This window comes from Amaranthus tricolor, chromosome 2 (assembly GCF_026212465.1).
Source record: "Amaranthus tricolor cultivar Red isolate AtriRed21 chromosome 2, ASM2621246v1, whole genome shotgun sequence".
Classification (NCBI taxonomy): domain Eukaryota; kingdom Viridiplantae; phylum Streptophyta; class Magnoliopsida; order Caryophyllales; family Amaranthaceae; genus Amaranthus; species Amaranthus tricolor.
In genome coordinates, this window is record NC_080048.1 from 1567330 (window position 1) to 1584005 (window position 16676).

At 30.0% G+C, this 16676-nt stretch overlaps 2 protein-coding genes across 3 annotated transcripts in view; both read left to right on the forward strand.

The window, feature by feature from the left end:
- LOC130807015 (transcription factor bHLH120-like) overlaps positions 1 to 3054 on the forward strand; it is a 10668-nt gene extending 7614 nt beyond the window's left edge. Inside the window, exon 4 of one of the 2 annotated variants that reach the window (XM_057672298.1) lies at positions 2757 to 3054. The gene's annotated coding sequence lies outside the window, so the exon portion shown is untranslated. Of the gene's footprint in view, positions 1422 to 2756 lie in introns of those variants that run through there. The other variant, XM_057672297.1, reaches the window with a different exon arrangement.
- Positions 3055 to 11410: 8356 nt separating this feature from the next.
- On the forward strand, positions 11411 to 15253 carry LOC130807016 (transcription factor bHLH118-like). The gene is made up of 3 exons (XM_057672299.1): positions 11411 to 11896; positions 12696 to 13043; positions 14946 to 15253. Exons 1-3 carry the CDS (start codon positions 11564 to 11566, stop codon positions 15009 to 15011), a joined length of 747 nt encoding a protein of 248 aa, XP_057528282.1. The 5' UTR covers positions 11411 to 11563; the 3' UTR covers positions 15012 to 15253.
- The last annotated feature ends 1423 nt before the right edge of the window (positions 15254 to 16676 follow it).

Consider the following 16676-nt stretch of genomic DNA (forward strand, 5'->3'; position numbering starts at 1 on the left):
AAGTACCATCCATGGGGTCGGTATGAAGGTTGATGATACTCTATCTATGGAAGATATAAAGGTCATTGAGAGAAATCCATCAAAGGAGAGGAAAATCGAAATGAAGAAGACAAGGGTTGAGTATGGTGATAGAGTGTACTTCCATCGCCACAAGAGAGGCCATATTCAATACACTTGCAACAAGTTGAAGAAGGACCTTAGAAGCTTGAAGCTTTTGAGGGAGATGAAGAAGCCAACAATGGAGGTTGGTGATCAAGAGAAGCACAAAGGGAATAAGAGGGAAGTTCCATTTGAGAAATTGAGAGAGGCAACAACTTTGGTGAAAGCTCCCAATTATTGATGAGGGTCTTGTGAAGAAGACCAATAGTAATGTTGAGGATGGTCATGTATTGTTGGCCAAGTGTGATGATGATGGTGATTGGGTGTTTGACTCCGTACACCCATATCATATTTGTAGAGATAAGGGGTTGTTTATAAGGGTGATAGCTTGTGAGCATGACAAAGTAACCTTGCCTAGTGGTGAGGAAGTTGTGATTGAGGCCATTGGTGAGGTGCATTTGAGAATGCACAATGACATTATGAGGAAGCTTAGGGGTGTGAGATACATTCCTAAGATGATAAGGAATCTAATCTCATTGAGAAGATTAGAGAAGATTAGGTACACCATGAAGACTCAAAGTGATGGCGTCTTGAAGGTGGCAAAAGGGTGCTTGGTGCACTTGAAAGGTGTGATGGGCAACAATGGCCATGTGTTGCTAAAGAGTGAAAACTTACACCATATTGAGAGAGGTGCAAGACTCAAGTCACCAAGGAGTGATGATGGTTGCCATAATGATAGGTGGTGCACAAAGAAGGTTGATGATGGGTTTGGTCTTGAGTTGGAGCTAAGACCCAAATCATATGTTGATGTGTTGATTGGGACACGAAGAGTGGTGTCACATGTTGATGGAGGGAGATTTGGGAGTGGATGGTCTTCGAGGTGCCGTGATGAGGATGCAGCGAAGAACAAGGGTTGGTGTTGCAAAGGTCTGGTCTAGCGGTGATGAGCTCGGATGAAGGCCGCTCGACTGGTCTAGCGGTTCAGCTGAAGTTGAATAGAAAGGTCTGTAGCTTCTGGTTTGGCGCTCTACAGGTCGAGCGAGCATCAGGCCGCAAAACTGGCGCGTATTCTGTTTTGTTGCAGGATTTCCTTAGGCTTCACGGGATTGGTGCTAGGGCTTCTAATATGTGCTAAGTTATATTTAAGAGGCTTAGAACATTACTACAAGTAATGTGAGGGATGCTAATACACACTGTTGTTGCTTGTTTGATTTTCTCTTGTTTATTCTCTGTTTTTCACTCATCTTGTACTTATAGTTCTACCATTGTTGGGTCCGAGTCATTCTCTTTCAATTATGAAGAAGCAAGTTGTGAATAATTGATTTTTTGTTTTCTTGTGTTCTACTTTTAGTTAGAATCAGTTGATCGAGTAATTATTTGGTTAATTTAACTAAGAACCAGGCTAAATATATCCACGAAGGCTATTTTTATGCTAAAAATAGGAGTACTCCCTTTATTTTCATAAAATATTAATTTTTAGGTATTCATAAATGTATTTAACAGTCTGTTTGGTTAGTGGTGTTAAATGATGGTAATGGAAATAATTTATAGTGTAAAATTTCATCAAAAGTTCTATGTCATTCCCATGGTGATGAAACTGTAATCACAAATAAAAAATTGTTTACAAATTTCTATTACCACCTAATATTATAATTCTCAATGGTATGCATTAAAATGAATTTTATGAAAAAAATGAGATGATTGAAGTTGGAGAAGCATGATCATCAATATAGCCAAGAAACTTTTCAACCAAAATTACACTAATTTTCATTCCCATTACAATTGCTAATACCACCTATGAAACGAACCGTTATAATTGATGAGTAATTAAGATACATACTACCTCCTATTCAACCCATTAGTTCTATTTGGTTTTTCACACTTGATGAGACAACATTTTAACCCTTAGCATCTCTAATTGTTCATAATTAAAAATTATTACAATTACATATTAATAATATTTGCATTGAGACGACGAATTAAACAAGATCCCACATGACTATGTTTTAACTTATAAATTAAGAATAAAAGACAAATTAAAAGTGGTAAGTGAATACTGAAAAAAAATGGGACTAAGGGAAGAATAGGAGGGAGTATAATTACTACCTCTTATCCAACTTATGTGTCCCATTTCCTTTTATGGTCAAATCACCTTAATTGTCTTATTTCTATTTTTGGTATGGGTTTTTGACTTTTATGCCCTTAGTAATTTTATCCTATTTTCAATTATACCCTTCATCATTCATACTAATTTTCCTCCCTTACATTAAAAACCCATAATACCATTCTCTTTCCTACCCTTAGGGTCCCACTTTTGACTCTTCTTAAAATCCGTGAAAAGTCAAATGACACTCTTAAGGTGAATAGAAGGGAGTATTTAATAATTTAGTATTGTTTTTCATTTTGGAATGTCTCCCTCATTTTGCGTTGTTTCTATTTTTAAATAATCTACTATATTTTTATTTCATCCATTTAATATAATTCTCTTTTCAGTTTATACATACTAATTAATTTCTTTATATGTATTATCAATATTTATTATTTTCTTATTTATTTATTTTCTTAAAATACACTTGCTAAATTAAAGGCGTATAGGAGTATATTCTTAAATTTTAATTAAGAATAGAATTATTGATTATTTAATTATGTTTGTGCAGGACTTTGTCTGAATCTCAATCATTCACTGTAGTCTGAATGCATTTTTCTTATGTTTGGATTCTCTCGAGCTGTGTAGGATATGACGATTCATCAGTTTTGGCATGAATCATGATGTATGAATATGGATAAGAAATTTATTTCTTTCACTTTATGAGCTATCTTTTTATATATAATTGGTAGATCAGATTTTTTTGCAGGCATTAAGATAATGTTAAAGGAAAATAATATACTCCTAATAAGAGTTGTAATTGGAAAATATGGCCCTATATTTTTTATTAAATATTATTTTTCACTCCACCATATTTGCTTTAAATGTCTTATTTGATTTTGCATGTTTGTCGATGCACTATTTTATCTTAAATGTCTCTAATTGCGCTTAAGTAAAAATTATAAAAAGTTAATATTAACAAAATTTACAATATAACGAATTAAACGAGATTTTACTTGATTATATTTAAACTTTTAGATTAAAAAGAAAGCACATAATAAAAGAGATTGATAAATAGTGTTGAAAAACTAATAAGACATTTAAAGGGAATATAATGGAGTATTATTTACTCTCTTCTGCTTATCAAAGAGAAAGGCAATGATTTTTATGGTAATGTATGAAAATTTGTGATTTTTTATCATTTAGTGTAGTATATGTGATATTGAATGAAAAAAGAAAATAAATTATATCGATAATATTAAAAAATTATAGTTTAAATATGTAAATGAGATTAAAAAAATATAGGTTAATTTTCAAATAAAAAAATAACTCAAAATTGCAAGACAATCAACTGAAAACTAATTCAAATTGAGTGGAATAAACGCAATATTGTTCAACCAATTAAAGGCTAACACTAGCGATGAATTATTGTTGATTTCTGTGTCTCCTCATGGTATGGCGATATGATCAATTGATCATATTTCAGCTTGGATAATACTTCATGTGACTGTACTTCTGATATTTTTATTGACAATGATATTTTTTATTATAAAACATGTCATTATTAATAGTAATTTTAAATGAAAGAAAAAGTACTCCATATAATAATCATTTCTTTTGGTTTTTTCCTCAATTATAACAATACAATGCATAGATTATATGACCAATTTAGGGGGTACATCAGTATATGTCAAGTTACTTTCTTTGAAACATGACAAGGAATGACTATCATGTAAAGCGGTCTAATGCTCTAATTTAATACTTAATATCTTTGATTATGTATAATAAAAAATTATAAAAATTTGATATTAATAATTTTTGCAATGAGACGAATTAAACAAGATCTCACTTGACTATGTTTTAAATTATAGATTAAAAATTAATCATAAATTAAAAGTGATATTTAAATAGTGTCATTTAATCTAATGTAGCAATTAATACGGAACGAAGGAAGTATTTATTGCTTTTCTTTTTATCATCTACTTTTACATAAAAGATAAAGAAAAGAAAATGCTGTTATAATAGAACAAATTTTTTCTCTGATGGCTATAGTTTATTGGATGGAATTATTGGTTAATTTGATTGATATATTAAGATTTGACTAATTTACTAGATGTTAAGTCAGCTCTTTAAGTTAAATGTTATAGAAATGTTTGATAAAATTAAAATAAGTTGTTATTTATGGTGTTTATTAGATAAAAAGTGAGTTAAAAAGTCAATGAAAAAGCTACTCATTATAGCCTATTAAATTTGTCTTAAAAGTCATATTATTAGCTAGACGAAAAGTCTTTTAGTTAACTAAAACTATTTTTGCCAAACACACCTAATATAAATTGAATGCAAACATGAAGCATAAATATAAAACCTAACATGTTACTTTCTTCTTCTTCATTTTCAAAAATAAATTTTTTTCTTCTCACAATTTATTTATAAAATAATTATAATATAGTTAAATTAATAACAATTTATTCTTTTTTTTTTTTACTAAAACTTAATGAAATTTTACCAAAAATTTATGAAATTGGACCAAAAATCATTTGAGTCAAAGGTTTATATTTAACGTTTGAAGCCAACATGGTAAATGTCATGTATTTGAATCTCATATATAGTAATATATCTATCGTTAGTTATATAAAAATGTATGTTTTAATTGCTTTTACACTTCTAACTCAAAAAATTCTCTTATAAAATATTTGATAAAATATAATGTTACATATAAATAGGAAAATTTGACATTAATAATCCAACCTTTTTACCTATTCGCTATGTACAATTCCAACTTTAAATTATTTTTTAATAAACGAATATATATTTGCCCTTAGTTTGTTGTCTGTCAGCATACTAATAAGATATGTTGATAGCAAACTAAGTGCAAATGTTACATTATTATAAAATAAAATATTATGGTGATAACAAACTAAGGACAAATATCGGATTATTAAAAAGTTATTAAAAAATAGAATTATTCATAGCAAGTAAGTGAAAGATTAGATTATTAAAATTAATTTTTCTTATGTAAATATTAATTATCATGGGATCACAATCATCCGTTTAAGCATTTCAATTATGATAAAGAGAATCCTTAGTGATTTATGATCATGGTTTTTGTTTAGATAAATTTATGATCATGGATTAATTGAGTTGAATTTTTAGGTGCACCAGTTTCAACCCATCAGAAAACATACACATGTAATAAAAAGAATGACGTAAGGGAACATGTAAGTTTCAGCCTCAGGCATCAATATAATAATAGGTGAACAAATTTTACAAAAAGTTATTGGATTAAGAATATAATTAATTGACTTTTCAACTAATTTCAATAAAGATAGGATTATGAAGACTTGTTGTCTGAAACTTGTTAGGTTTAAACTAAACTCAGCTCACTAAATTTATTAGCGAATTGATAATGATTAGACCAATTTTTTTTTATATCTTGTACTTGAAGTCATAAATCATTTTTTTATGCTTAATTAAAAATTAAAATTATAATAAAAAAATTAATAGAAGAACGAATTATCTGAACAATTTTTTCTTAATCTAAAACCCCATTAACCTAAAATATTATTATGTTAATTCTAAGCTCTAATTTAATACTCCTATGTGAGAGTCTTTAGGTATTTGATAAATTCAAGGAGAATAATTGTTGAAATGATTTATCTTACATCGATGAATTAAAGATGGTATACACACTTTACAAGCTATTATTGGAGTTCTTTGTCATATAGTTTTGGGATGATACCTACAAATTTGGCGACAAACATTTATGTGAAAAGGTTGTCACCAAGTTTGTCGACAGTGCGTCATCATCATCATCATCATACCCAATGTCCTGCTTGGAAGCATGGAGTTGGGTGACGGACAATCCATACCCGTACTCTCTTCACAGGGAGGACTAGAGAAAAGTGATCGATTGGAGTATGTATTTCCTCGATTATATGTTGGAAATTGAAATTAAGTTCAACCCAATTTACCAAGGTATCAAAGCCAGATTCAATTAAAAAAATTGAATACTAGGTTTGAGAACGAATGACGTTTAATTTCTACCATAATTAATAACTCCCACATGTGAATTTGAAAGCGATTTGCAAGTGAGGGGTGATGGATTGTTTCCCCACATTTGTGCACCTTTTATAAGTTATTGGAGCCACTTCTCCAATTGCCATATGGTTTGAGATAATATATCATTTGCTTTGAATGTGTTTACCTTGTATTTTCCTGATTATATGCTAGCATTAACAATAAGTCTAACCCAATTAATATTAATCAAATCAATAAATAAGTAATCTAATCTCAAAAAAGTCGAATACGTTTACAATTACAAGTTTAAATTTTTAGTTAATTTATATAATATTGATCAAAAGCTAAAATGACAAAAAATTATATTTTACTTATCTCTAATTCCAAATAAAATATTTAACGCCAAATATAAGAAACTATATCTTATACTCTATCATATATAGCACTAAATGATATAGATGTATAAGGCCCCATAGTATGAACAGATCAAAAGAATGGCTAATATATAATATAATTTGGGTAAGCAACATTATTGTTGTGGGTTTTGACCATACCTAAAGCCACATAAATCTGTCCAGATAGTGGTCAACAATTCTGTTCATTAAAGTAAAGAAAGGCCAATAGGCCATCCTGGATATTATTGATTGGGGGCAACAAGGGCGGAATATATAAAGATTATGAGGCTTTTATTTTTTGTAAATTATTTTGAAGTTGGATTTTTGGGGTTTTTATATATAACTAATAATTAAAGAAAATTATCTTAAATATAAAAATAATTAACAACAAATGTATAAAAATATTTTTAAATGAAATAGTTTATACTTGAATTAATATTCGCTTATAAACAGCAAGTAAAAGATACAATTTATTTCATAATCAATGCAAAAAATTAATTATAAACTGTAAAATTTAATTATACAAAAAAATGCGTTTTAAAACTGATTTGAGGCTCCTAACTTTTAGAGGTCTAAGCAGTCGAACGCTCTAAATATGCCTAGAACCGTCCATAATGGTAAATTTGCATGGCTCGGCCACCTATTTTCATAGTCTATTTTTTTGTTCAATTTATTAGTTTGATCAATTTTTAATAATATATATTGTTATACTTATTAATATTATTTTATATTTTCTCAGACTTTTTAATTCTTATTTTCTAACTTCTTCCCTCATTATTCATCAATAAAATACGAATTGGACATCAAAGAGTCATTATCCGTACGTGTCATGGAGTGTATTAAATTTTGATTTACTCAAAAAAAAAGATTAATTTTGATTATTCTAATTCCAACTTGCAAACTTATTGAAGAATTACCTAGTACTGCGGACTAAACATTTGTGCCTAACGAAGACAAATTTCACTGGGCTCGGCCGTGTACGATATCATAGTAATATAGATTATTTACGAAATTACAGCTATTAGGCTCAACAATTAGTATCAAGAGTGGAAGGTTTGATCAAGAAAGCAAGTATGGAGCAACATAATTGGTAGCATGTTGGATTGCTAGACCATATGTGTGCATGGGTTCTCAGCTTGGCGTCACAATTTCGTATCGAGAGTCTTTTTTACATGATGGTCAAGAACGCAGATTCTGCGGTAAAGTGGCAGTGCAAGGAGGCACATAATTTTATTGTGATGTGGTCCTTGGCCTGAGGAAGGGATTGTTAAGTGTACATCCCAAGTCTTATATCGAAAAAATAAAAAAGTATACACAAAAATATAAGTAATCCAACTTCAAACTATCATGAGGCTTTTTGAGAAGGTGCCCAAAAACAAGTACGAGCCGACTCGACCAAAAACTTACTATATCATACTAAATACATGTATTAACAACCTAATAAAAAGATGATTCATATAGTTAAACAATTCATTTAACTAAACAACCAACAAAAAAAACAAAACTATCGACTAATCAAATAAGTCAATTTAAATAAGTAACATTAAGGAGCCAATTGCCAATACTTAAACACTATTGGTCATAAGTCATCATAGTAGGCGTTCTTGATGAATTATTTATGCGACCAATTAAATCCTATCTTTTACTTAATTTCAATCATGTCTTCCACTTATTCTACTACTTCTATTCAAGGATTTGATACAAGTGGTTTACCATGAACAAATAGCCACTACGCTCTTTTTAGAGGGTACCCTAAAGTAGTCTTGAAGGGTTTTGAGCATGATGTTTCCAATTATGTTGTTTTTGGTATATATACATACCGTTGATTTTCTTTTATTTGTTGATTTTAAGTTTTTCACTTAAATAGAGAAAAATTAAAATTAAATATTTGAAATATATATTAAAGATAAAATATATTCATGTGAGATCTTATTAGACTTGTCTTGATGTAAAATTTTTTAATATATAATTCTATAATTTTTTTGATGCTTATTTAGAGATATTGAGAATCAAAATTTATTTTTAAATGCTTGCAAAAAGTAAAATGTACATACAAAAAGAAACAGATTGAATATATATATATACACTTTCTCCGTTCTAAAATACCCGCTACATTTCTATAATTGACACTATTCATTGTTCAAGCTTATTTTATATATTGCAGCTATTGTGTAAGAAAAATATAGTCAAGTGAGATCTTGTTTGAATCGTCTAATCGCATACTTTCATAATATTAACCTTTTATAATTTTTAGACGTGTATAATTCAATTCGTCACATAATTTTCGCCGTGGCCCATTCGTGTGGACACGGGAGACCCGTGGGCTTGAGCCTACAAATCCACGAGTCAAGAGCGTTAACTTGCACATACACTTGGTGAGGTTCATTATTTCCCAAAACCATATGGTGGTAGGAAGATTAGCTCACCCACTATACATGCAAGTCAACAACCCACTATTTTATTGATGTGGGATCTTGTCTCACATGTGAAGTATTTCCAACATTCCCCCTCACATGTGAGCCACATCATACCAGGAACCACCTTCGGCTCCGATGCCATATAGAGAGTTTATGAGAGTTTAGAAAAGTGTTTAAAATGATTGTTATTAATCATAACATTACATTGTATTTATACTAGAAAAGAAATATTTAAAATATTACATAGAATAATATTAATTACTAAAAATAAAGATCACATATAATATTATCTATAAATAGTTACAATTTAGAATAATTATATTTCCAAGATAATCATCATATTAATAGAGTTATCTTGATTGATAAGTTGAGATTAAAATGATATACCATGATATTCTCTATTAGGCCGTGACAATTCGTCACATAATTTTCTCCGTGGCCCACTCGTGTGGACACGGGAGACCCGTGGGCTTGAGCCTACAAATTCACGAGTCAAGAGCGTTAACTTGCACATACACTTGGTGATGTTCATTATTTCCCAAAACCATATGATAGTATGAAGATTAGTTCACCCATTATATATGCAAGTCAACAACCCACTATTTTATTGATGTGGGATCTTGTCTCACATGTGAAGTATTTCCAACATTCCCCCTCACACATGTGAGCCACATCATACCAGGAACCACCTTCGGCTCTGATACCATATTAGGCTGTAATAATTCGTCACATAATTTTCACCGTGGCCCACTCGTGTGGACACGGGAGACCCGTGGGCTTGAGCCTACAAATCCACGAGTCAAGAGCGTTAACTTGCACATACACTTGATGAGGTTTATTATTTCCCAAAATCATATGGTAGTAGGAAGATTAGCTCACCCACTATATATGCAAGTCAACAACCCACTATTTTATTGATGTGGGATCTTGTCTCACATGTGAAATATTTCCAACAATTATCAATAATAGTTAAACCAGATTTGTAAATTTTGTAGTATATTATTGATTTGACATTATAACTCGAAAATTTTAACTTGTAATATAAATTGTTCCAACTTAAAGATTTTGAAAAAATTGAATAAAGTAAGCAGAATTTGACTATTATGATTATATTTTAAAATGCTTTTAAGATGCACAAATACTTTTTTAAGCATAACACGTCCGATCAACCTAAATCCAACGGAGTCGAAAATACTCCTATCCTAAATAATCTGATTTAAAAAGTTGACATTAACTGAAAATTACCCAACCAAAAATTACTCTATATAAAACCCGCCTGACCAATAATTTGAACATTTTAAGTTAAACCTAAGCAACATTTTAACAAAATTTCATCCTTCTTTTATAATTCAAAATAATTTTTTATAAAATCATTCAACGATGACATGATCAATGCCTTGAATCAGGAAATAATTGAAGATGTATATAAATATCAATATATAAGGAATCTATAATAAAGATCTTCAAGTAGGTAATATATAATTGTATCAATTAAAGGAACCATATTGAGAAATTTAAATTGAAGATTTTTTTTTTTCAAATTATGTTATATACTCTCTCTATAAGATAAGTATATTGTAAAAAAAATCCGATCTTATACTCAAAATCAGATATGTAGTATAATTTGTACATGCAACATCCAAAATCTAATTATATTTCCACAATTAGTACATGAATAGTCATATTAGAGAAATAAACTATACTTTTAAAATTTGAGTATATTACTATATTAGATCTGTATTAACAACTTTTGTATCCACTAATCATTTTGTTAATTAAATAAATCTAGGAACCTTCTGTCCTTAACAAGGTCTCCTTGATGATAAGATTTCATAGTTGATGAGTCTCCATGCATCCAATACTATATTTTATAATTTCTAAGTTTTATCATATTTGCTATATATAATTATTTATATATTAAATTATATATAACGAAAAATTATTAAAATTAATGTTATAAAAACATGTGATTAGACAATTCAAATCAAATACCAGTTAATTAAATCTTTATTATACATTAGCTACTATATAGATGACTAGTAGTGTCCATAACTGCAATGTATCAAGTATTTGAGAAAAATATTAACATAAATAATTAGATACTGTAGATTCTTTCATGATCATTATCAACTTCAAAATCTTTCCTTGATCACATACATCATCATCACCATATCATCAAACGGACAAAAAAATTCTAGTACGTGATAAGCATGTAGGACAACTGTAGGGTAGTCCCACAAAGATTGAGATTCCATCAAATCAAGGAGTGATACCCTTAAAACAAGAAATCAACCACTCAAAAAAAGCAAAAATAAATAGCTAGTGTAGGTGTGATGCATAGTATAAAAACCCTACTTTATTCTAATCTTTATAATCGTATTAATTAATAAAAAAAAACCCCTTTGAAAGATTTCATAAATCTCCCAAAACCAAAGCATAAATTTTCTTCCTTTTTTCCCCAATTTCTTCATAATAAAGTGATAAAAAAATAAAATAAAATTGTTAATCTTAATCTCTTTTTAATTACAAAATCAAATTGGCAGATAAGAATGTTCCCTTTCCAACGAAGCTGTGAGTTGTCCTTCAAAATTAGTGATGATGGGGAACAAAGTGAACAAAATAATTTGGAAGATCGGATTATGCTTGAAAATAATAATGTTTCTATTGAGTTAAATAATAGTACAAATATTACTAATAATAATTCAGGAAGAGGACGAGGCCGAGGCCGAGGCCGGGGACATAGATCATCATCATTAGCGGGTGCTAATAATGATGAAATTGAGAGGAGAATTTTACATAGAGAAAATGAACGTCAAAGGAGACAAGAAATGTCCAATCTTTTTAATTCGCTTCGTGATTCCCTTCCTGCTGAATTAGTTCAGGTATGTCTAGGGTTTTAATTAATGCCATGGAAAAAAAAGGGAGGAAAATATATTAAGAGTTCCCTTTTTGTTTTTTATATTATAATTTACATTTGAATGGAGTATAATATAATTAAAGGCTTAAATAATGAAAAAGATTGGGAATTTTGTTTTTGGGATGTTTAATTTTGATGGGTATTTTTTATTTTGAGAATTAATAGTAAGTTTTTCCATCTAGCTAGGGTTTCTTGCACTTGGTACGGTTTATGTCATTGTTACTATCTATATATAGTGCACAAAATCAGGTCGATTGTCATTTTATTGTGTTATATATATTATAAAATTCAATATTAATATGATTTATGCATGTCATGATTTATGCAGATTCGAACCTAAATTTCCACCCACTAAAACGTTAATAAAGTAAGACTATAATAACTAGAGTAGTACACTAATTGATCCTTTTTTGATGTCCCCTTTCATAAAACTCATCATATATTAATGGGTCAGTTATGCATTATAATCTTGGATTTTGGAATTAATGCTTTTGATTGATATGCTTTTGATGGTTTATATTATATAGCAAAATATGAATATTGATACAAATTTTAAATAAATTTCTTACTAATTCTAAGGTTCATGTTAAGATTCATAACTTATCTTGAATTACTAATTGATAGATTGAGCATATAATATAACTTGGAATTACAACCATTAGCTTAAACTGATGGATGAGTTCGTTGTATTGATTCTTTGACATGACCCATAATTGTAACCTCGAAAATATGTTATAAAAAAATTGGAACTTATGAATTTTCAGGGAAAAAGATCAATAAGTGATCATGTAGGAGAAGCTATAAATTACATCCAACACTTAAAGAAAAATGTGATGGAGCTTGAAGTGAAGAAAAATGAGCTTAAACAATCAGTAGAATCATGTAACTCTACTCAAGAAATAGGTGAATCAAGCAATACTGGGTTTACAGAAAGCTGTGTGGTAATCAGACAATCTGTAGTTGGTTTCGAAATAGAGATTATTGTTCGCTTAGATGATGAAGAATTTTTGCTCTCAAATGCCCTACAAATAGTTTTTGATGAAGGTCTTGATGTTGTTAGTTTTACTTCAACCAAATTTAATGAGAGGCTTGTTCATAGCTTACAATGTCAGGTAAATGCTCAATTATGCTGATGGTTAAGTCTTAAGGATATGTTCTATACTACTACCTGATGCAACATAGGTCATCCTCATACCTGATGCTGAATATTAAAATTTGAATGAGGGGTGATTAAGTTTCGAACCTGTGACCGGTCACGGTGGCTTTTGATACTATGTAAAAAAACAACTCAATCAAAAATTTAAGCTAATGGTTGAGTGTAGCACAAGCCCTCCTTATATCTTGCTCCAAATATTTTACTTGATTTTAAGGGGTGGTTAAGATGTAAATCCGTGACCTTAATGAACTAACTCAACCAAAATCTTAAGCTTATGGTTGAGGCCGTTTCAAGGATATGTATATACTCTAATATTTTCTCCTTCTCTGATGTGAAACAACTCATATTAGGGCAACAGTAGACGCTTTAACGCATGCATGATGTACTATAGATGAGTAGAGCTTGGATATATATAGCTTAGGGTTCATAATAGTATATTACTTATTTTGAGATGTTATCCAATTATAGAGGTTTTTGGTTAGGTTGTTGTTCCTGGGGAGAATTGCAAGCACTTGCTTAGACCATGACCCAAGTGATTTGAACATTAATCCTATTAATTTTAAATTGTGTAATATATAGATCTGAAATCTAAAATTTAGTGATTGATTCTAGTACTAATATGTAAGCATAGTACTCATGAATATGATAAATGAAAATATAATGGTTGCTCGCTGGATCTAGAGAAAAGTTACATATCTCAATAAATGGGTACGCTGAAGGGGTGGTATAAGGAATTAAATTGTTTATTCAAAAAGAAAATGGTGGATGTGTAGGCAAATATTGATAGATTGAATTAATAATCAAGAGTTTAAGGACAAATTAGGGGTAGCCCCTATTTTTAGAAAAATGTGCGAAAATAGATTGAGGTGGTTTGGATATATGCAGAGAAAGACTTTCGCCGGCCCTGTGAGGAGAGTAGAAACCATTATAGTAGAGGGTAAGAGAAGTTGAGGAAGACCCAGGAGAACTTAGGATGAGCAAATAAAAATTGACTTACATGACTTACACCTCTCTGAGGACCTGACTAGGGATAGAGATAGTTGGAGGCGCCATATCCATGTTTTAGACTATTGATGTCCTCTTAGATTACCTTTTGGCTTTCTTGCCATCTTACTTCTCTCGTTTCTTTTTATTAGTTTTTGTTTTCCTTTATTTTGTAGTTGGTTCTACTTATTTATTTTATTTATATGCATTTAATTTATCTTTCCCATGTAACCACGTCTCCTTATCTTTCTCGAATCGGAGGACTCCTTTGGCCGCGCTCTTCTTTATGGGTATGAGTTGGCGCCGTCCTTCCTTCCCCAGACCCTGTCCATAGTTAATCTATGAGCAGGATACATTGGGTAGGATGATGATGATGGTGAAGAAAGAAAATATAAGGAAATTGTACAATTCTCTCTGGTTGGTTGTTGAATGAAAATCAAAACACAAGAACAAGATGAACTTTTCTAAAGAACAATTATGGGTGTTTTAGGTTCCATGCATGTACTAGCTCATAACACATATACATATTATATATAGTGCCCTCCTATGTCAAATTCAAATTTAGGAAGAGTATATGTTAAGTAAACAACTCAACCAAAAGCTAAGCTGATGGTTGAGACATCAGAATATGTTATATATACTCTAACAAGTATGTCAATTTAATTAAACCGGATACGCAGGTATGATCATGATGATGAAATTTTAATTACAAGACTTTATAATTCTACAGATTAAAATCGATCAGATCATAATCACATAAGAGCTTTTTGGTGTAGAAATAAGAATGAAAACATATACTCTTCATTCCTAACGCTGAATATGTATTTTTGACTACAATTAATACACTTATTCTAATGGAAACATATCATTGCAGGTTTTAATCACAACACAAGTGGATGTTAATCGACTTCAACAAAGATTGCGTGACCTTTTTTGCTGATTAAATTCAAAACAATTCATGTATATAGCTTGTTAGGGCCGGGTTTATGTATTCATTAATTGAGTTCCAGGTTAAATTCTTGTTTTGCTTTCAAAATAGGTCATATACACTTTTTTACCCTAGCTAGTTTAACAATAAGCTTTTCACCGTAATTGAAGTTGCAGAAGAAGATAGGATGTATGTACGTATAAGTCTCGCATGATTTGCAGATCTCAAAACAAATTATAGTTGATTTTGAACTATTTTTAAGTCATTTCGAACGAATTTGCTAATTCAAAATGCGAATTAACTAACTAGTGATTTATGTTACACCCGTAAATATACAAGAAAGTATAATTGTATGAATGTATGAAATTTTATTTGTTCTTTAGGTTAGTAGGAATTCAGTTCATATGTTTTTGAACAAATGGTAATGAAGCAGATTTTAGAAGTTTGTCTACAAAGATCATTGGGAAAATTTTGGTGCATAATGATGATTGATGGACCTTATTACTCCCTCCAATTCTTCTTACTTATCCCTTTTCTATTTTAAGATCTACCTTTATATGTGGCCACCTCATTTTCTTAATATTAAAATACCTAATATTGCACATGGGTCTACCATTTTAGGTGGTCCCTTCCAATTTTTAATATTAAAAACACCCAATATTACACATGAGTTTACTACTTTAGGTGGTCCCCTTATTTTCTTAATATTAGTGCCCAAACTAAATAGGTTAACTAAATTGAATTGGAGGGAGTAATATTTATGTCATAGTATTAGCAACTAATTGGTCGATGTTGATTGATGACTTTTTAAATTGATTTACATGATGAGTTGGAAAAGTTGATTGTTTATGATGACTTTTAAGTTTACCAATAAGTATTATAACATTTTTCTATATAAAATGTCACAATCAGATGCGAGTATTTTAGAACGGAGGAAGTTTGTTTATAAAGATGCTTGGTAATGGTAGGTATTATAATTTCTATCCCAAAATTTTGTTACATTTTATTTTTTATAAACTATCAAATGCACTTATTTTATCGTTAATTAATATCTTTAATTGTACATAAATTTGATATTAAAAATTTATGCATTAAAGCGAATCAAACAAGATCCGGTTTAATTATGTTTTAATTTATATATTAAAACTAAATTACAAATTAAAACCTAATAAAACTGTTTTAAAATGTTAGGTCAGAAGGGGTAAGTTTTGGCTAGAGAAAAGTGCGTCAAATGGTCAAAATTCAAAGTGAGTGTTTGGCAAATTAGTTTATCAGACGTTTTAAGCTTTTAAATACTAATATATAGTTGAGTAGTCAAACCACTTAATGCTATTATTTGGTAAAATAGGTTCTTGAAACAATTTGTTGTTGTGAACCAACTAAGTTATAATAAGCTACTTCGTCCAACGTGTTCAAAATCAATTAGTCAATAGCTGAATAAAATCAGCTTATCAAATCAATCACTTCAATCAACTATTATTCATTTCCAAACACTCTAATAAATTCAAAAATACTACTCCTATATCCCTCCAAATTCCTAGTTCTACATCCCATTCTCTCCCAATAACTTTTTTCCAATAAGCGCTTGTGTCAAAAATAGTTCACATACTATCAGTGGCGGATCCAAGGTTCGGAGTCCTAGGGGTATCAACTAATGGACGAAATTTTGGCAGATTT